Here is an 18,011-nt window from a genome sequence, read left to right on the forward strand (position 1 = left end):
ACAGCGTTTGGCATGGAAAGAGGGAAATACGGCCCACTGCGAGAAGAAAAGGGTCAACTAATTACAAATGTAAAAATTAAAAATAGAAATGACACAGGTATAAGAATTTGCAGATAAGGACATTGAAAGAATGATCATAATTGTATTCTTTATGTTCAAGAAGGAGCGAACATGTTAGGAGGGAGAGGAAAAATATAAAAAAGATCCAAACTGAGCTATTCGAGATGTTAATACCCTGCCTGGGATAAAAAATACACTGGATGAGATTCATGCAGGATTGGGCGATACAGAAGAAAAGATAGGTGAACTTGAAGTAAGAGAAGTAGAAACCATCCAAAATGAAACATGAAGTAAAAAGCCTGAAAACCATCAACTCAGCATCAGTGAGCTGTGGGGCCGACTCAGTCAGACTCAAGGGGTGTGGTTGGAGTCCCTGCAGGAGAGCGGAGAGGAGGGAGCATCATGGAAAAGATAACGCCCCACATTTTCCAAATCTGACCAAAACTCTCAGCCAGTGGTTTCAACAGGGGGTGACTTTACCCTTGGGGACATCCTGCAATGTCTGGAGTCGTTTTGGTCATCACAACTAGAGAGTAGTCCCCAGTGGGCAGAGACCGCTGCAGCCCCGCAAGGTGCAGACGCCCTCAGGCCCCACGGTGAAGGCACTAGACCCAGAGGAGGTCTGAGAAGCTCAATCAGCCCTGAGTAAGAAAAGAAATAGAAGAGCATAAAGCATGCCATAATCAGATTGCTCAAATCTAGTGACAAAGAGAAATCATAAAAGCATTCAGAAGGAAAAACGTGTTAAGTATACAACCACACTGGTGAAAATGACGGGGTACTTCTCCCAGAAACAACGCAAGCCAGAGGCCGTGCGGCAAGTGCTTAAAGTACTGCGGGCTAAGCCTGGGGCTGTCAGCACACATTTCTACAACCAGCAAAAGTACTTTGAGAACTAAGTCAAAGCAAACACTCTTTTGGACGTAGTGAAACTGAAAGAATTCATCCCCAGCAGACCTGTAGCATAGGACATACTGTTCAACGTGGGTCAGGTAAAAAAGGAAGTCAAACCAGATCGAAATCTGCAAGAATAGAGAAATCATGCTAGCAATCAGAAGTTTCAGCATCCCTGTCCCAACAACCGAGACAACGGGAAGACAGAAAATCAGGAAGGGCCCAGAAGGCTTCAACAGTGTTACCTACCAGTGTGCCTCGTGACATGTATGAGCTTCTCCCCCGGCAACAGCACAACTGTGCTCTTCTCCAGTGCATATGGAACAGTTACCAAGAGAGACCATATTCTGGGCTATAAAACAAGTCTCAACGAATTTAAAATAACCCAAATCATGCAAAGTATGTTCTCTGATCACAATAGAATTGCACTACAGATAAATAGTAGAAAGATATCTAGAAAATCACCAAAAGACTTGCAAACTAAGTAACGCGTTTCTGAAAACAATCTGTGGTTCAAGGAAGAAATAAAAAAAGGAAAGTATACAATTTTCTGAACTAAGTGGGGAAAAACACAGGACATTCAAATGTCAGGAATACACTTTTCAAAAATCCTCATAGAAGAATTTATAGTACTAAACTCCTGTAAGAGAAAAATAGAAGGGACTCAAGCTTTCACCTTAACAAATATAAATAGAGGAAGAGCAAATTCAGCACAAATTAAGCAGAAGAGAGGGAATAATAAAAAGCAGAAATTGATAAAACATAAAACAATAGAAAATAATAAATGAAACCAAAATTGGTTCTCTGAGAATAAAATTGAAAACACTCTGTCCACGCTGGTTGCGGGGGAAAGGAGGAAAAGATAAATTATCAATCAAGAATGAGAGAGGTGATATCTTTACAGATTCAACAAATATTTAAAAACAAGAGAATGGTATAAAACAGTCATGTCAATACATCTGACATGAACACATCTGACATACAACTTACATGAAATAAAGCTACCAAAGATGACTCAGGAAGAAAGAGGTCATTGGAATAACCCAGTAGGTATTAAATAAATCGAATTTGTAGTTAAAAGCATTCTCATAACAAGAGCTGCGAGTCCGAATGGCTTCACTGGGGAATACAACCAAATATTTAAGGAAGAAACAACACCAATTCTGCATGAGGTCTTTCAGACATGTAAACTAACATATTCCACGAGGCCAGCATTACTCTGACCTCAAAAGCATATTAAAACATTAGAAGAAAACTACAGACCAACGTGCAAAAATTTGTAACAAAATTTTAGAGAATCAAATAATATGTAAAAAAGATAATCCTTCGTGACCAAGTAGGATTTCTTCCAAGAATGCACAGTTAGTTAAATGTTCAAAAATCAATCAATTTAATTTACCCCATTAACAGACTAGGAAATAAAAACTATGTGATCATCTCAACAGATGCAGAAAAAGCATTTGGCAAACTCCAACTGTGAAACTTAAAAATTCTCAGCAAACTAGGAATGAAAGGAAACTTCCTCAACCTTGGAAAGGACATTGGCAAAAAAGTACAACTAACATATTTAATGGTGAAAGACTGAATACTTTCTGCCCGCGATCAGAAACAATATGAGAATGTCTACTCTTGCCACTTGTATTCCCATATACGACATACAGAGTGGAAAGGAAGAAGTGAAACTATCTTTATTTGCAGTCAACATGATTGACTGTATAGGAAATCCTACATAATCTACAAAAAAAATCCTGGAACTAAGTAATTTAGCATGGTAGTGAGATACAAGATCAATATACACAGATCAATTGTTTATTTATATCACAGCAACCAAAGAATGGAAAATTCAAAAATTTAAAACACTATTCACAATAACATAAAAATATGAAATATGTGGGGATAAATTTGACAAAAGATGAGCATGACTTGTATACTGAAAACTACAAAACACTGCTCAGAAAAATTAAAGACCTAAATAATGAATAGATACACTGTGTTCATGGATCTTAAGACTTAATTCTTCCCCAAACTGACGTGTATTTCAACCCAATCCTATAAAAATCCCAACAGAGGTTTTTGTAGAAATTCACAAGATGATTCTAAAACTCAAGAAAGTACAAAGGACCTAGAATAACCAAAACAACTTTGAAAAATAACACACAGGGAAGACTTATACACCTGATTCTGAGACTTACTTTGAAGTTGTAAATAATCAAGATACTCTGGTATTGGGGTCTTGGGACAGAATCAAGAACCCAGACATAGATCCATCCATAAATCATCGATTGGTTTTCCACAAAGATGCCAAGGCAATTTACTAGGGGAAAGGTGGTCTTTTCAGCCAATGGTGCCCTGAGATAAATGCCCAGAAATGTGATTGCGGAGTACTCTCATAAGTATATATTTAAAGTTGGAGGGTTTTGGGCTTTTTTTTAAGAAACTGTTTAACTGGGGCACCTGAGTGACTCCGTTGGTTCAGCGTCTGACTCTTGATTTTGGCTCAGGGTGTGATTTCATAGTTCATAAGTTCGAGCCCCATGTGGGGCTCTGTGCTGGCAGAGCAGAGTGCTTGGGATTTTCTCTCTGTCTCTGTCCCTACCTGACACATGCTCTCTCTCAAAATAAACAAACATTAAAAAAAAAAAAAACCAACAACAAACTGCTTAACTATTTTTCAGAGTGGTTGTATAACTTCAAATTCATTCCAAAAATGATGAGGGGGTGCCTGGGTGGCTCAGTCAGTTGAGCATGAAACTTTGGCTCAGGTCATGATCTCACGGTTTGTGAGTTCGAGCCCCGCTTCGGGCTCACGGCTGTCAGTGCAGAGCCCGCTTCAGATCCCCTGTCCCCACCTCTCTCTGCCCCTCCCCCACTTGCGCTATCTCAAAAATAAAACACTTTTTAAAAAGGGATGAGGGATTCAGTTTCTCTGAAACTTGTCAGTATTTGGTAATCTCACTGGTTTTTATCTTAGCTGTCACTTGGTGCATGCTGGTATCTCACCATACACAGTCTCAGTTTGTATTTTCCTAATGATGAATGAGGTTGAGCATCTTTTCATGTGCTTGTCTGCCACCTGTCTGTTCACATCAGTGAGGTGTCTCCTCAGGTCTTTGGTCCACCTTCTAAATGTTTTTTTGTTTTTTAAAATTTTTGAGTTTGGGGACTTTTTTTTATACATTCTAAGTATGAGTCCTTGATGAGAGATGTGTTCTGTGAATATTTTCTTTCAGTTTTTAGTCTGTCGTTTCTTCCTCCTTCATGTTAACAGTCTCTCACAGAACATACTTTTATTTATTTTTTAAAAATATTTCTTTATTGGATGCAAATTTTAAAAAATAAAAAATTAAATTAAAAAAGTTTCTTTATTTATCTTGAGATAGAGAGATAGAGCACGAGCAGGGGAGGGGCAAAGAGAGCGAGAGAGAGAGGAGAGAATTTCTTTCTTTTTTTTTTAAATTTTTTTTTAACGTTTATTTATTTTTGAGACAGAGAGAGACAGAGCATGAACGGGGGAGGGGCAAAGAGAGGGAGACACAGAATCTGAAACAAGCTCCAGGCTCTGAGCTGTCAGCACAGAGCCCGACGTGGGGCTCAAACTCACGGACGCGAGATCATGACCTGAGCCGAAGTCAGACATTCAACCGACTGAGCCACCCAGGCGCCCCAAGAGAGAGGAGAGAATTTCAAGCAGGCTCCATGCCATCAAGCGCAGAGCCCGACGAGGGGCTCCAACTCATGACCCGTGAGATCATGACCTGAGCCAAAATCAGGAGTTGGACACTTAACTGAGTCACCCAGGTGCATCTCACAGAACATATTTTTAAATTTTGCAGAAGCCCAGTTTATCAATTTTTTTCTTTTATGGATCATGCTTGTGATGTCATGTCTAAGAACTCTTAACCAATTCCTAGGTCCCAAAGACATTCTCTTTTGTTTTACTCTAAAATTTTTATAGTTTTACATTTAAATCTGTGATTTTTTTGTGCTAGTTTCTGTCTAATGTGTCGGTTCAAGTCAAAGTTCCCTGTCCCACACGATGCCTGGTTGCTCCAGCACCATTTGCTGGAAAGACTACCTTCCTTCATTGAATCACCTTTCCACTTCTGTCGAGAGTCAGCTGTCCACACTTGTGGGCTATATTCCGATGATCTCCTCTGTCCCACCAATCCATGTGTCTATTCCTGCACCACTTTTCATTACCACAGCTTCGTCAAAGGCTTTAATATTGCTTCCCGGTTTATTCTTCTGTTTTAAAATTTTATTAGCTATTCCAGTTCATTTGCTTTTCCATATAAATTTAGAATGCTCTTGTCTGTATCTAAAAAAAAAATCTTTCTGGGATTCTAATAGAAATTGCACTAAATCTGTATATCACTTTCGAGACAATTTACATGTTTATTACACTGAGCCTTTCAAACATGGACACAGTATGTTTTCATTCATTCATTCATTCATTCATTCATTCATTTATATTGAATAGGCTCCACACCCAACATGGGGCTTGAACTCATGACCCTGAGATCAAGAGTCACATGCCCTACCAAGTTGGCCAGCCCGGTGCCCCTGTTTCTGTGTATCAAGATCATTTGATTTCTTTCTCCAGAATTGGTAGTTTTGAGCATTGACATTTTCTGTATGTTTTCTTAGATTTATATGTAAATATTTCATCTCATTTTGAGCTATTGTATTATTTTTTAATTTTTGATTTACATATGTTAATTGATTATATACAGATATAAAATTGATTTTCATGTGTCAATTTTGTATCCTGAAATCTTGCTGAACTCATGTATCAGTTCTAAGATTTTCTTTTTTTGTAGATTTCTGTGTAGACCGTCATGTCATATGCAAATAAGGATAGTTCTGTTTTTTCTCTCTGATATGAATGCCTTCACTTTCTTGTCTAATTTTGTTGCATGGAACCTCCAGTCTTATGTTGACCTGCAGTGGTGAAGTAAACTTTCCTGCTTTGTTCCGTCAGGAGGAGGGCATTTAGTCTTTTAGGGCCCTTCTGCTCCTGTCCTGCGTCACTGACACTTTTTCTCATGCATGTGTGCTGGATTTCCCAGGTTTCTTTTTTTGCATGAATTGAGATGAACATATGATCGTATCTTATTGTATTACATTAATTGATTTTCAGATGTTAAAATCACTTTAGAATAAACCTCACGTGGGTATGGTGTATGATCTTTTTACCATATTGCTGAATTTGGACTGAGAATATTTTGTTAAGAAATTTTGTGACTGGGGCACCTGGGTGGCTCAGTCAGTTAAGCGTTCAACTTTGGCTCAGGTCATGATCTCGCCGTTTGTAGGTTCAAGCCCTGCGTGAGGCTCTGTGTTGACACCTCGGAGCGTGGAGCCTGCTTTGGATTCTGTGTCTCCCTCTCTCTCTGCCCGTCCCCTGCTCACTCTCTGCCTCTCCCTCTCTCTTTCTCAAAAATAAATAAACATTAAAAAACATTGTGACTATAATCAGACTGGATATTATTCTAAAAAATTATTTTCTTGTGATGTCTTTGTCTGGCTTTGGTATCAGGGTAATAATGTCCTCTTTGAAGAGGTGAGGAGTCTCCCTTCTCCTCAATTTTCTAAAATATTTTTGATGCATTAATATTTCTTCTTTAAATATTTGACACAATTGACTTGTGATGTCATCTGGGCCATGATTTTTTTGTGTGGAATATTTGTAAATTAAATTAAATTAAATTTAATTAATTAAACTACTTTTCTCATTATAGGTTTATTCAGATATTCTACTTCCTCTTGAGTCAGTCTTGGTAAGTTCTGTTTTTCAAGGAATTTGTCTGCTTTAACCAAGTTGTCTAATTTATTGCTATAAGTAGTTCAGGATGCTCTCTCACAGTCGTGTTGATTTCTGTAAGGTCAGCTTTGGAATCCACTTTTCCATTTATGGTTTTGGTCATTTGTGTCTTAGCTTTTATTTTCTCAGTTAATATAGCTAAGGGTTTGTCAGTTTTGTTAGTTTTTCCCTATAATCAACTTGAGGTTACACTGATTATACATTGATTGATTTTCGTTGATTTCTGCTTGTAATCTTTATTATTTCTTTCCTTCTGTTTGCTTTATAATTAATTTGTTCTCTTTTTCTAGCTTCTTAAGGGGAATGCTTGAGTTGTTGTGTTCAGATCCCTTTTTCTTTTTCAAAATAGGTATTTAAGACAGTAAATTCTCCTCTATACAATGCTTTCCCTGAATTTAGTTTAGTTTAGTTTAGTTTATTGTTATTTTCTTTTAGAGAGACAGAGTGTGCAAGTGAGGGAGATGGGCAGAGGGAGAGAGAGAGAGAGAGAGAGAGAGAGAGAGAGAGTCTCAGAGTCTCAAGCAGTTTCCACACTCAGTGTGGAGCCCAGCACAGGGCTCGATCTCAGGACCCTGGGACCCTGACCTGAGCTGAAATCAGGAGTCGGACACTCAACCAACTGAGCCACCCACGTGCTCCCTGAATCCCTTGTATTTTAATTTGTTGTGTTTTTGTTTTAATTGAATTAAATCTTTAAATTTTTAATCTTCTTATATCTTGTTTGGTCCATTCAGAAGTTTGTAGTTTAATTTCCCAATACTTGAGGTTTTCCCAGATTTCTTTCAGTTATTGGTTTCTATTTTAATGCCATTGTAATCAGAGAACATACTTTGCATAATTTCTATCTCTTTAAACTTAGACTTGTTTTGTGTCTAACATATGACCTATGCTGGAGAATGTTCCAGGAGTTCTTGAAAAGAATGTGTAGTCTGCAGTCACTCGTGTATGTTCCGTGAACGTTACTTCAGTCAAATTGGTTGATAATGTTGTTCAAACCTTCTTTGTTCTTTCTGATTTGCTGCCTGCATGTTCTTTCAATTACTGAGAGTAGTGTACTAATATTTCCAACTATTATTTTTGAATGGTGTATTTCTCCTTTCAATTCTGTCAGGTTTTGCTTCGTGTGATTGGCGATTCTGTTCTTAGGTGCATATTTCTTTTTTTAAACAATTTGATTTAATGTTTTATTTATTTTTGAGACAGAGAGAGACAAAGCATGAGCAGGGGAGGGTCAGAGAGAGAGGGAGACACAGAATCCGAAGTAGGCTCCAGGCTCTGAGTTGTTAGCACAGAGCCCGATGCGGGGCTCGAACCCACAAACTGCGAGATCATGACCTGAGCCGAAGTCGGACGCTTAACCGACTGAGCCACCCAGGTGCCCCTTAGGTGCGTATTTTTAAATTTTTATATTTTCCTTGTGTATTGATTCTTATATGATAATGAAATGCCTTTCTTTAACTTTAGTAACATTTGTTTCCTTAAAGCCTATTTTGTCTGATTTCAGGACAAAGTTGAATACGGCCCTCCTAGCTTTTTGATGGTTATTGTTTGCCTGGTATGTTTTTCCGCACCTATGTTTTTGAATCTGAGATGTGTCTCTTGTAGAGAGCAAAATTAGGTCTTGACTTTTCATCTAGTCTTACAATCTGTGCCTTTTGAGTAAGATGTTTAGTACATCCACACTGATTTGCATCTATTTCTGTTCTCTTGTGGTCTTTTGTTCTAAACAATATTTTTAGAGAGCACTGTTAATTCCTCTGTTGATTTTTGTACTATATTTTTCAAGTTATTTTATTGACGATTGCTTTAGAGATTTCAATATGTATCTTACCTTATCACAACTTACTTTAGAATAATACTAACTGAAGTATGACAAAATAGAGAATATTTGCTCATATTTATTATCATTTTCTTCCCTGGCCTTTACACTATTATTGTTATATATGTTACATCTATCTTTCTTTCTCTCTCTCTCATAAATCCAATAATACGGTGTTATAATTAATGCTTTATAAAATGTTGTGTATTTTAATTAAAAGAAGAAATGGAGTAAAATCATACCTATAGAGTCTTTGATATTTATTTTTGTATTCCTTCATTTCTTCCTGTGTATTCAAATTACTATCTGGTGTCATTGTTTTTCAGGCTGAAGGATTTCTTCTAATGTTTCTTGATAGGCAAATATGATAGCATCTCTTGATCTCTATTTCTCTGGGAAAAGCTTTACTTTATCTTCACTTTTAAAGGATAGTTTTGCTGGATATAGAATTCTTGTTTGGTAATCTTTTCCTTCATCACTTTATGTATTTTTTAAAATTTTTTCAATGTTTATTTTTGGGAGAGAAAGAGAGACAGAGCATGAGCCGGGGAAGGGCAGAGAGAGAGAGGGAGACACAGAATCCGAAGCAGGCTCCAGGCTCTGAGCTGTCAGCACAGAGCCCAATGTGGGGTTTGAATCCACGAACCATGAGATCATGACCTGAGCCGAAGTCAGACGCTTAACTGACTGAGCCACCCGGATGCCCCAAAAATGCTTTCAAATATTGTTAAAGATCCCTGTCTGAGATTCTGAATGAGCAGAGTTTTTTTAGAATGCTGCCTTGACATTTTTATCTTTTAATTTTTTTTTCTGCCTTCATACTTTTTAATGCTTATTTCTGTTTGAGAGAGAGAGAGAGAGACAGAGCATGAGCGAGGCAGGGGCAGAGAGAGAGGGAGACACAGAATCCAAAGCAGGCTCCAGGCTCGGAGCTGTCAGCATAGAGCCCGACATGGGGCTTGAACTCACCATCTGTGAGATCATGACTTGAGCAGAAGTCAGTTCTTTCAGTTCTTTCCACGATTTTACAAGCAAGTAATTCTCTATATTAAACCCCTTTCTGTTTGTTACATCTAGAGTGATTTCTGTTCCCTGCACTACAACTACATCTATACAATTATATGTAGGGGATTTTTGGAGTAATTAAACTCTTTTTTTTTTTAAGCCAATAGTCGCTGTCCATTGAAGAGCTATCTCCAGGTATTACTGTCAAGATCACAAATCACCTGGTCTAGTTCTTGGACTGGAATGTGGCAAATGGATGAGAGTCGGGGTGTAAGGCAGGGTTGATATGTATTGTGTGTAAGTGTAGGTGTTACTTAAAAGTGTGTATATTAGAAAGCGGTGGTGGGAACAGCTGTTTGTTACTGAATCTCAGACATTTCAGCTCAGAAGCTCAGACCCCAGCTGTGTGGATCCTGGAGATGAGGACCCGACCCATCTTTAGGCTTTGGTACTAGGAGATCAGCTTATCTTCCATCAACTCACACTTTGGTAATTCTTCCAACACGGGAAAGAGTTCCAATCCTGGCGGCCTGGGAATACCACAGATCTTCACAGCATCAGTTTGGGCAAGAGCCTGGAAAAATAAGAATCCCACACAGGGTGAGCCGTGTTTAACAGGGCCTTGGAAATCCAGTCAGAAATGTCATGTTGGCTGGGGATCCAGGAGGACCTGGGGGTGGGATAAGACATGAAGGCAAATTTAGGTGGCAGCGGGGTGATGCTAAGTGCGACGGCAGACTCCCCTTCCCCCTTCTCTCATTCAGGGGTCCAAACCCATGGCCATCACATTCTAACTCTGTCCTTCAGTTTCCTCATCTGAAAACTGGGGTTAATAGCTACTCCATAGGCTTTTTTAAGGATTAAATAAAATAAATGCTAGTAGTTGAAGATGACTTAGAATAAAGTAGGTGCTCAACAAATGATATCTAATTATTATGAAAACAGTAATAGTAATAAAGTGTCGGTGTGTGGCCCATCACATGGAGTCACTGCATGCTGACCACATTGGCCGCAGGAGGCCACCATTAAGTGTGCAGGAACTCTGGAGTCTGTTGTTAAAATTAGCCTCCATTAAATGTTCAATTATATCCACTTACAACCTAACAGGTTATATTAAAAGCACACTAAATTCACAAGACTCATCAGTTTCTAATACTTTGCTGCATTTTACTATTACTGTGCTCTTGAGGTTATTTATGCGTATTTATCTGTGTGGGGAAACACTGTGTATCTGTGTATCTTGTGTGTATCTGTGTGGGGAAACATTGTTGCCATCACTCATCACTTTCCAAGGCTGCTTCTATAGTATAGTTTCCATCATAGCGAGAAATTGGCCATAGGGGCAGTATTTAGAGTGCAGAAATAACAAAATACTACAACTCAGAGCTTTATTTTTTTTTATTTTTTATTTTTTTAAATTTTTTTTTCAACGTTTATTTATTTTGGGGACAGCGAGAGAGCATGAACAGGGGAGGGGCAGAGAGAGAGGGAGACACAGAATCGGAAACAGGCTCCAGGCTCTGAGCCATCAGCCCAGAGCCTGACGCGGGGCTCGAACTCCCGGACCGCGAGATCGTGACCTGGCTGAAGTCGGACGCTTAACCAACTGCGCCACCCAGGCGCCCCAATCAGAGCTTTATTTTTTAACAGGTTGTTAAAGCTGCTTGTTAAAAATCTACCAGCATAACACCTGATAACATAATGATATCTATTATTCTTGTTGTCATGGACCTTATTGTTTACCCCTAAAACTCACTGTTGAAATCCTAGTCCCCTGTGTGGCAGTAGAGATAGGGCCTAGAAGAGGTGGTAAAGGTTAAATCAGCTTACTAGGGTGGAGCCCTAATCCAATAGGATTAGTGCCTTTATAAAAAGGAGAAGGGACACCCGAGCTCACTCTCTCTCTGCAACATGAGGACACAGGGAGAAGCTGGCCACCTATCAGCCAGGAGGAGGCCTCACCAGAACCCAAGCATGCTGGCATCCTGATCTGCCACAGCCTCTCAGATGGTCAGAAATACAAGTCTGTTGTGTAAGCCACCCAGCTCGTGTCATTTTGGTGGCCAAAGCTGGCTGAATATGGGTGGTGTTGGCGGCTTATTAAAGTGCAGTGCCCGCGCAGGAAGATTTCTCCTCCTTCCCCGCCCCTCTCCCTCCAGAACGCACCTCCTCTGTCCTACCCCTTCTATTCCTGCTCCCTGAAAACCCTACCCCCAGTCTTGTCCAGGGAGGGCGCTAGGCCCAGAGCCGCATGCGGCCAGGAGAGGGCGCCTGCCGCCAGCATCCAAGAGCTGGATTTCCAACTCCACCTGCCCTCAGTTTTGCATGTCAGACCTTGTAATTTGAAACACTCTCTCCCCACCCTTCTTAATATTGTCTTCTGGACCACAGATTTTAAATTTGGTGGAGTCCACTTTATTTTTCTTTTATTTTCCCTGTGTGCTTGAGCTTGTGGTGTCACATCCAAGAAACCAAAGTCACAAAGATTTATACTTATGTTGGTTGTCTTCTAAGAGTATCATAGCTTTGATCTTCCGTTTGGGTATTTGACGCATTTAATTTCACATCTGGTGTGAGGCGGGGTTCCAACTTCATTCTTTCGTGTGTGGACTATCTTGTTGACTCAAAAGGATTTGTTGAAAATCAACGCACCATAAAAGTGTGGGTCATTTTATGTACTCTCAATTTTATTCCATTAATCAATTTCTGGGGGGGAAAAAAAGGAAAGAAAGAAAGAAAGAAAGAAAGAAAGAAAGAAAGAAAAAAGCCAGCTGGATGTTTGATAGGGATTTTGTGAAATCTATAGATCAACTTGGGGAGTATGTCAGAACTTCACAGGGCAAGGGGCTGTGGAGGGGCAGAAGTCCTTGCAGACAAGCTCGACTGTGGGATGACAATCTCAAATGGATGGCCCCGCCAGAGCTCTCCCCTCAAGCAGGAGGATCCCCCGCACTGTGCACTTGAGCACAGAGATGAGGTCCTGGGAGAAAGCCCAGGTGTCCACTCATCAGTCAGAAGCCGGGCTGGGAAAGCCTCCCAAAGCGGCCCCCATTCCAGCAGCCGTATCACTGAACAGCCGTGGCAGTCCTAACTCAGCCACTTTCACCTTTTACCTGCTGTACCATTCTCCTTCTAGGAACCAGAGAGTCGTGCAGGCCCAAAAGGTGAGGAGTGAGGACATTTATTGCTACACTGGTGTTTTTGTAAAAGACCGGAAACAACCTAAGCGTCCATGGGTGGAGTGGAAGTATGGAACACCCATATCACGGAGTAAGTAGTCGGCCGTAGAAGTGTATGTTGATAGGTAACAGTGAGTTTCACACACTATCGTTTTTTTTTTTATTTTTTTTTCAACGTTTATTTATTTTTGGGACAGAGAGAGACAGAGCATGAACGGGGGAGGGGCAGAGAGAGAGGGAGACACAGAATCAGAAACGGGCTCCAGGCTCTGAGCGGTCAGCACAGAGCCGACGGGGGGCTCGAACTCACGCGAGATCACTCGAGATCTCGCGAGATCGTGAACTCCCGGACCGCGAGATCGTGACCTGGCTGAAGTCGGACGCTTAACCGACTGCGCCACCCAGGCGCCCCACTATCATTTTTTTTTTTAATGAGAAGAAATATATGCTTGTGTATCTCCTTGAGGGGGGTTTACTTTCCTCTGTGTATTTTTTCACTTATACAAATATGTATAATTTTATTATGAGTTTCTTTTATCTCTGACAGAAATGAGCACTTCGGGTTAAGACCTTTCTCATCAAATAAAAGCCATACCATATTTTCTCAGTTTATATTTCTTAGTTATGTGTCTTGTAACTATAGTACAAGTGCAACAACACAAACAGGAGGCTGGGCTCGGTACAAGCCACCCATCTAATTCAGGTCTCACTAGGTTTCCAGGTACTGACTTGTGCGTTCTGTGCAATTCTACCACATGTGTACATTTCTGTTGTGCGTCGTGGCAAGATACAGAACATTTACATGATCACAAGGATCCCTCAAACTGCCCTTTTATTCCCTCACACACCCTCCCAACCCCACCCCCTGGCAACCACTAATGTGTTCCTTAATTTTGTTGTTTCAAGAGTGTCATGTAAATGGAATCATACATTGTGCATCCTTTGGGGATTGGCTTTTTTCATGCAGTGTCTTTCTCTGGATATTCACCCATGTTGTTGTGTATATCCATAGCTCATTCCTTCTATTACTGAGTAGTATTTCACGGTATGGATGTACCACAGTTTTGGTTTTTTTTAACCATTAACCCGAAGAAAGATATTTTGGGTTGTTTCCAGTTTGGGATTTTTACAGAGAAAGCTGCTGTGAACATTTGTGTACACATTTTTGTGTGAACACAAGTTTTATCTCTTTGAGATAAATCCCCAGGAATGCAATTATTGAATCCTATGGCAACAGCATAGGCATTTGGTTTTATAAGAAAAGGCCAAACCACTTTCCCAAAAGCAATGTATGAGTGACTATTTCCCTGCATCTTTGCCAGCATTTGTTGCTGCCACTTTTTTTCCTATTATAGCCATTCTGATAGGTGTGTATTTGTATATTCTTTTAAACTGAACTTCTAAGCACGTGCATATTACCTAAAAACCATAACAACATTAAAAAAATAAATTTTGTAGGCAGGCACATGAAAGCAGCTGATAAATGGTTACCAATGGATCAATTTAAAATAAGAAGCAGGTTGAAGCATGAGGTCAGAATTCACATCCACTGGCCATGCATCTATCCCTAGCATGGGCAGCCACTAGCAGTCAAGTGACAGATGGCAGGCTGACACATCGGAGCAGAGACAGGAAATGATTTTTAATTTTTTTTTAAATTTTTTTTCAACGTTTATTTATTTTTGGGACAGAGAGAGACAGAGCATGAACGGGGGAGGGGCAGAGAGAGAGGGAGACACAGAATCGGAAGCAGGCTCCAGGCTCTGAGCCATCAGCCCAGAGCCCGACGCGGGGCTCGAACTCTCGGACCGTGAGATCGTGACCTGGCTGAAGTCGGACGCTTAACCGACTGCGCCACCCAGGCGCCCCGATTTTTAATTTTTTTAATGTTTATTTCTGAGAGAGAGAGAGAGAGAGAGAGAGTGGGGGAGAGGCAGAGAGAGAGGGGGAGACACAGAATCTGAAGCAGGCTCCAGGCTCTGGGCTGTCAGCACAGAGCCTGATGCGGGACTCGAACTCACGAGCAGTGAGATCATGACCTGAGCCAAAGTCGGATGCTTAACCGACTGAGCCACCAGGGAAATGGCTTTTTTAGTGAAGATAATGTCATTTTATCATTAAAAGATTTGAAAATTTTTATTAAAAGAATTTCAAAATAGATGCAGAAGTCTAGAGCATAATGAGCAGCGTGTGCACGTACTGCACTCCAGCTGCCACCAACAACTGCTTCATTCATCAACCCCATTGTCCCTTCTTCTGGATTAAAACAAACTCAAAGCATCCTGTGCGCTGCCCGTAAATACTTTGGATGCATTTATAGCCCAAAGGGCATCTTCCTATGTATTAATCACACCTAAAATTAACAATAATTCCTTTTTAAAAATGTTCAAAGAAAAGTAATTCCCCACACCATTCAAACCACAGGGACTCCACCTCTCTTCCAGTTCTGTGGGCAGTGTGCAAGGCCCAGTTCCAGCATTGGGAGCACAGGGACCCTCTCTTCTGTTTCTTCCCCCCACTTTACACCATATCACGTTTAGTTCTGCTTAGTCCCATCTTCCTAACCAGGGTGGTTGGGTAATTTTCATATACCTTTTAAAATACCTTCCTTACAACCATTTGTTTCTTATGAACATTAATGCAAAAATCCTTAACAAAATACTTGTCAACCAAATTCTCCTACATATTAAGAGATTATACACCATGACCAAAAGGGATTTATTCCCACGATGCAAGGATGGTTCAACATATGAAAATCAACCAGTGCAAAACACATTAACAGAATGAAGGGAAAAAAACCCACGTGATCATCTCAATTGATGCAGAAAATGTGTGACAAAGTCTGACACCCTTTCATGATAAAAACACTCAATAGACAAGGAATAGAAGGGAGCTACCTCAGTATGATAAAAGCCATATATGAAAAACCCACATGAACATCATACTTAGCAGTGAAAGACTGAAAGCTTTCTTCCTAGGGTCAGGAAGAAGACAAAGATGCCTGCTGTCTGCACTTGTATTCAATATAGTACTGGGAGTCCCAGCCGTAACAATCAGACAAGAAAAAGGAATAAAAGGCATCTAAATTGGACAGGGAAAAGTAAAATTGTCTTTGTCCACAGATGACATGATCTTCTATGGAGAAAACCCTAGGTTCCACATCAATACCTAAAGAAACTATTTGACCTAATAAATTCAGGATAGGATACCGAATCAACACACCAAAACTCAGGTGCATTTCTATACAGTAACGATGAACAAGCAGATAAGGAAATTAAGAAAACGATGCCATTTACATCAGAAAATAGTACTTAGAGACTAAACCAAGGAGGCAAAGGTTTGTAGGCTGAAAATTACGAAACACTGCTGAAAGAAATGAAAGAGGGCGTAAACGTGGGAAGACATTCAATATCTCCCTACCACCGAGGGCGGGGAGCCAATCTCCACCGGCAAGTAGGCGGGACAGCGGCACCCTGCACCGGCTCGGGCGCGGACGAGGGCGGAACTACAACTCCCACAATACCCCTGGCGGCCGCGGCGGAAGTGACGGCGCTGGGAGGCCTGACACGCTAGGCCAGGGCCAATCACGGCGGTGTGGCGGTGCGGGGCACGACGGGTCTTGTAGTGGGCGCGGGGACGAGACGACGGCCCCCTCCCCCAACAATACCCGGGGAGTTGGAGACGGAGGCAGCGGCGCTGGAAGGAGCCCGCTCCAGCGCAGGCCGCAAGCCAATCACGCCCCAGCCCGTCAACGCGGGGCACGACGGGCCTTGTAGTGGGCGCGGGCGGGACTACGGCCCCCACAGTGCCCCGCGCGGCGAGGAGCGCACTGCGGCTGCGCGGCGGCGGGCCGGGCGCCGTCGGGCTGGGCGGCGGCAGCGACGGCAGCGGCGGACAGGAGCCCGGCCTGACCCTCGCTGGGAGCAGCGTGAGCCGGCCGCGGGCCACCATGTCGGCGCCGTCGGAGGAGGAGGAGTACGCGCGGCTGGTGATGGAGGCGCAGCCCGAGTGGCTGCGCGCTGAGGTGAAGCGGCTGTCGCACGAGCTGGCCGAGACCACGCGCGAGAAGATCCAGGCGGCCGAGTACGGGCTGGCGGTGCTGGAGGAGAAGCACCAGCTCAAGCTGCAGTTCGAGGAGCTCGAGGTGGATTACGAGGCCATCCGCGGCGAGATGGAGCAGCTCAAGGAGGTGAGGAGCGAGGGCGGCCACCCCGACCCCCCCCCCCCCCCCCAGTCAGGCCGGCTGGACCCCCTTCCTCCGAACGGATCTCTGACCCCCGCCGGGCCGGCCCCCCAGCAGAGTCCAGACCGCGGGAAGGGCAGGGCCCCGGCAGGTACCCGGGCGCCCAGGGTCGTCGTGCGCGGCCCGCCAGGAGGGGCTGCGGAGACCCCTGGAGTGGTGGACCGTGCGCGTGCGGGGGTCCTGGCCTCCGCGGGCAGGGGCTGCGGGTCGGGCCGTGTCGCCAGCCTGTTTGCTTCTGATTGCGGGCCTTGGGCACGGTGGGGTGGTGTCCTCTGCGCTGTTTGGTTTTCCGGGTGGGGGGATGGGGGCGTGGGATGGATGCAGGTAACCCGGCTGGGAAAGGCCGGGCCTGGGCCTCCATCATCTCCAGGCAGAGCGCGGGTCTCTGGGTGTTTCCGCGTCTTGGGTGAGCGCCCTGAGGCCGGGAAGGGGCCCTGACCGGGGCTCCCCTTGAATGTGGTTATCTGCGATAACTGGAGTCCTCCTTGTCCCTCCTAGACTCAGCTCCGTGACGTCCCCCCGCCCCATTAGTTCTCTGGGATGCAGTGCATTTCCCGCCTACTTCCTGTCTTGGCTGCCTTGGCTACCGTCCCAGGGTCGGGTGACAGGTCTATGGGTGTTTGTCACCGAAGGAGCCGTGTGTCTCCTCTGATTTTCGCTCTGGGATGAGATGGGACCCGCACCCCCACCCCCGCCAGGCTACCTGCGAGCTTCACGGGAGAGTTGGGCAGGCCTTGGGTGAAGTAGTGCTGGGTGACTTAAACCAGCTTCTCTCCCACTTCTCCCTGACTTCTCAGCCCTGTTGGGGGGGAGGGGGCAGGGAGAAGTTGCTTTCTGAGTGGAACAGCCGGGTTTGGATCCAGGCCCTGCTGGTTGCTGGGGTTGTGATTGCGGGCAGGAGCCTTAGCTCCTTTTTCTGCAGCCTTGCTCACCCAGAAAAGACTGGTTGTGAATTGTATGTTCGCAAAGGCCAGGCATGGTCAGGTG

At 43.1% G+C, this 18,011-nt stretch overlaps 1 protein-coding gene across 2 annotated transcripts in view; it reads left to right on the top strand.

Moving 5' to 3' along the window:
• Nucleotides 1–16,635: 16,635 nt before the first annotated feature.
• The window catches only part of BICD2 (BICD cargo adaptor 2), a 45,796-nt gene continuing 44,420 nt past the window's right edge, over nt 16,636–18,011 (top strand). For both annotated transcript variants that reach the window (XM_047830664.1, XM_047830665.1), the window contains exon 1: nt 16,636–16,970. In XM_047830664.1, coding sequence (XP_047686620.1) covers nt 16,731–16,970 — 240 coding nt within the window. In that variant the 5' untranslated portion in view covers nt 16,636–16,730. The remainder of the gene's footprint in view (nt 16,971–18,011) is intronic.

Source organism: Prionailurus viverrinus, chromosome D4 (genome assembly GCF_022837055.1).
Source record: "Prionailurus viverrinus isolate Anna chromosome D4, UM_Priviv_1.0, whole genome shotgun sequence".
Classification (NCBI taxonomy): Eukaryota; Metazoa; Chordata; class Mammalia; order Carnivora; family Felidae; genus Prionailurus; species Prionailurus viverrinus.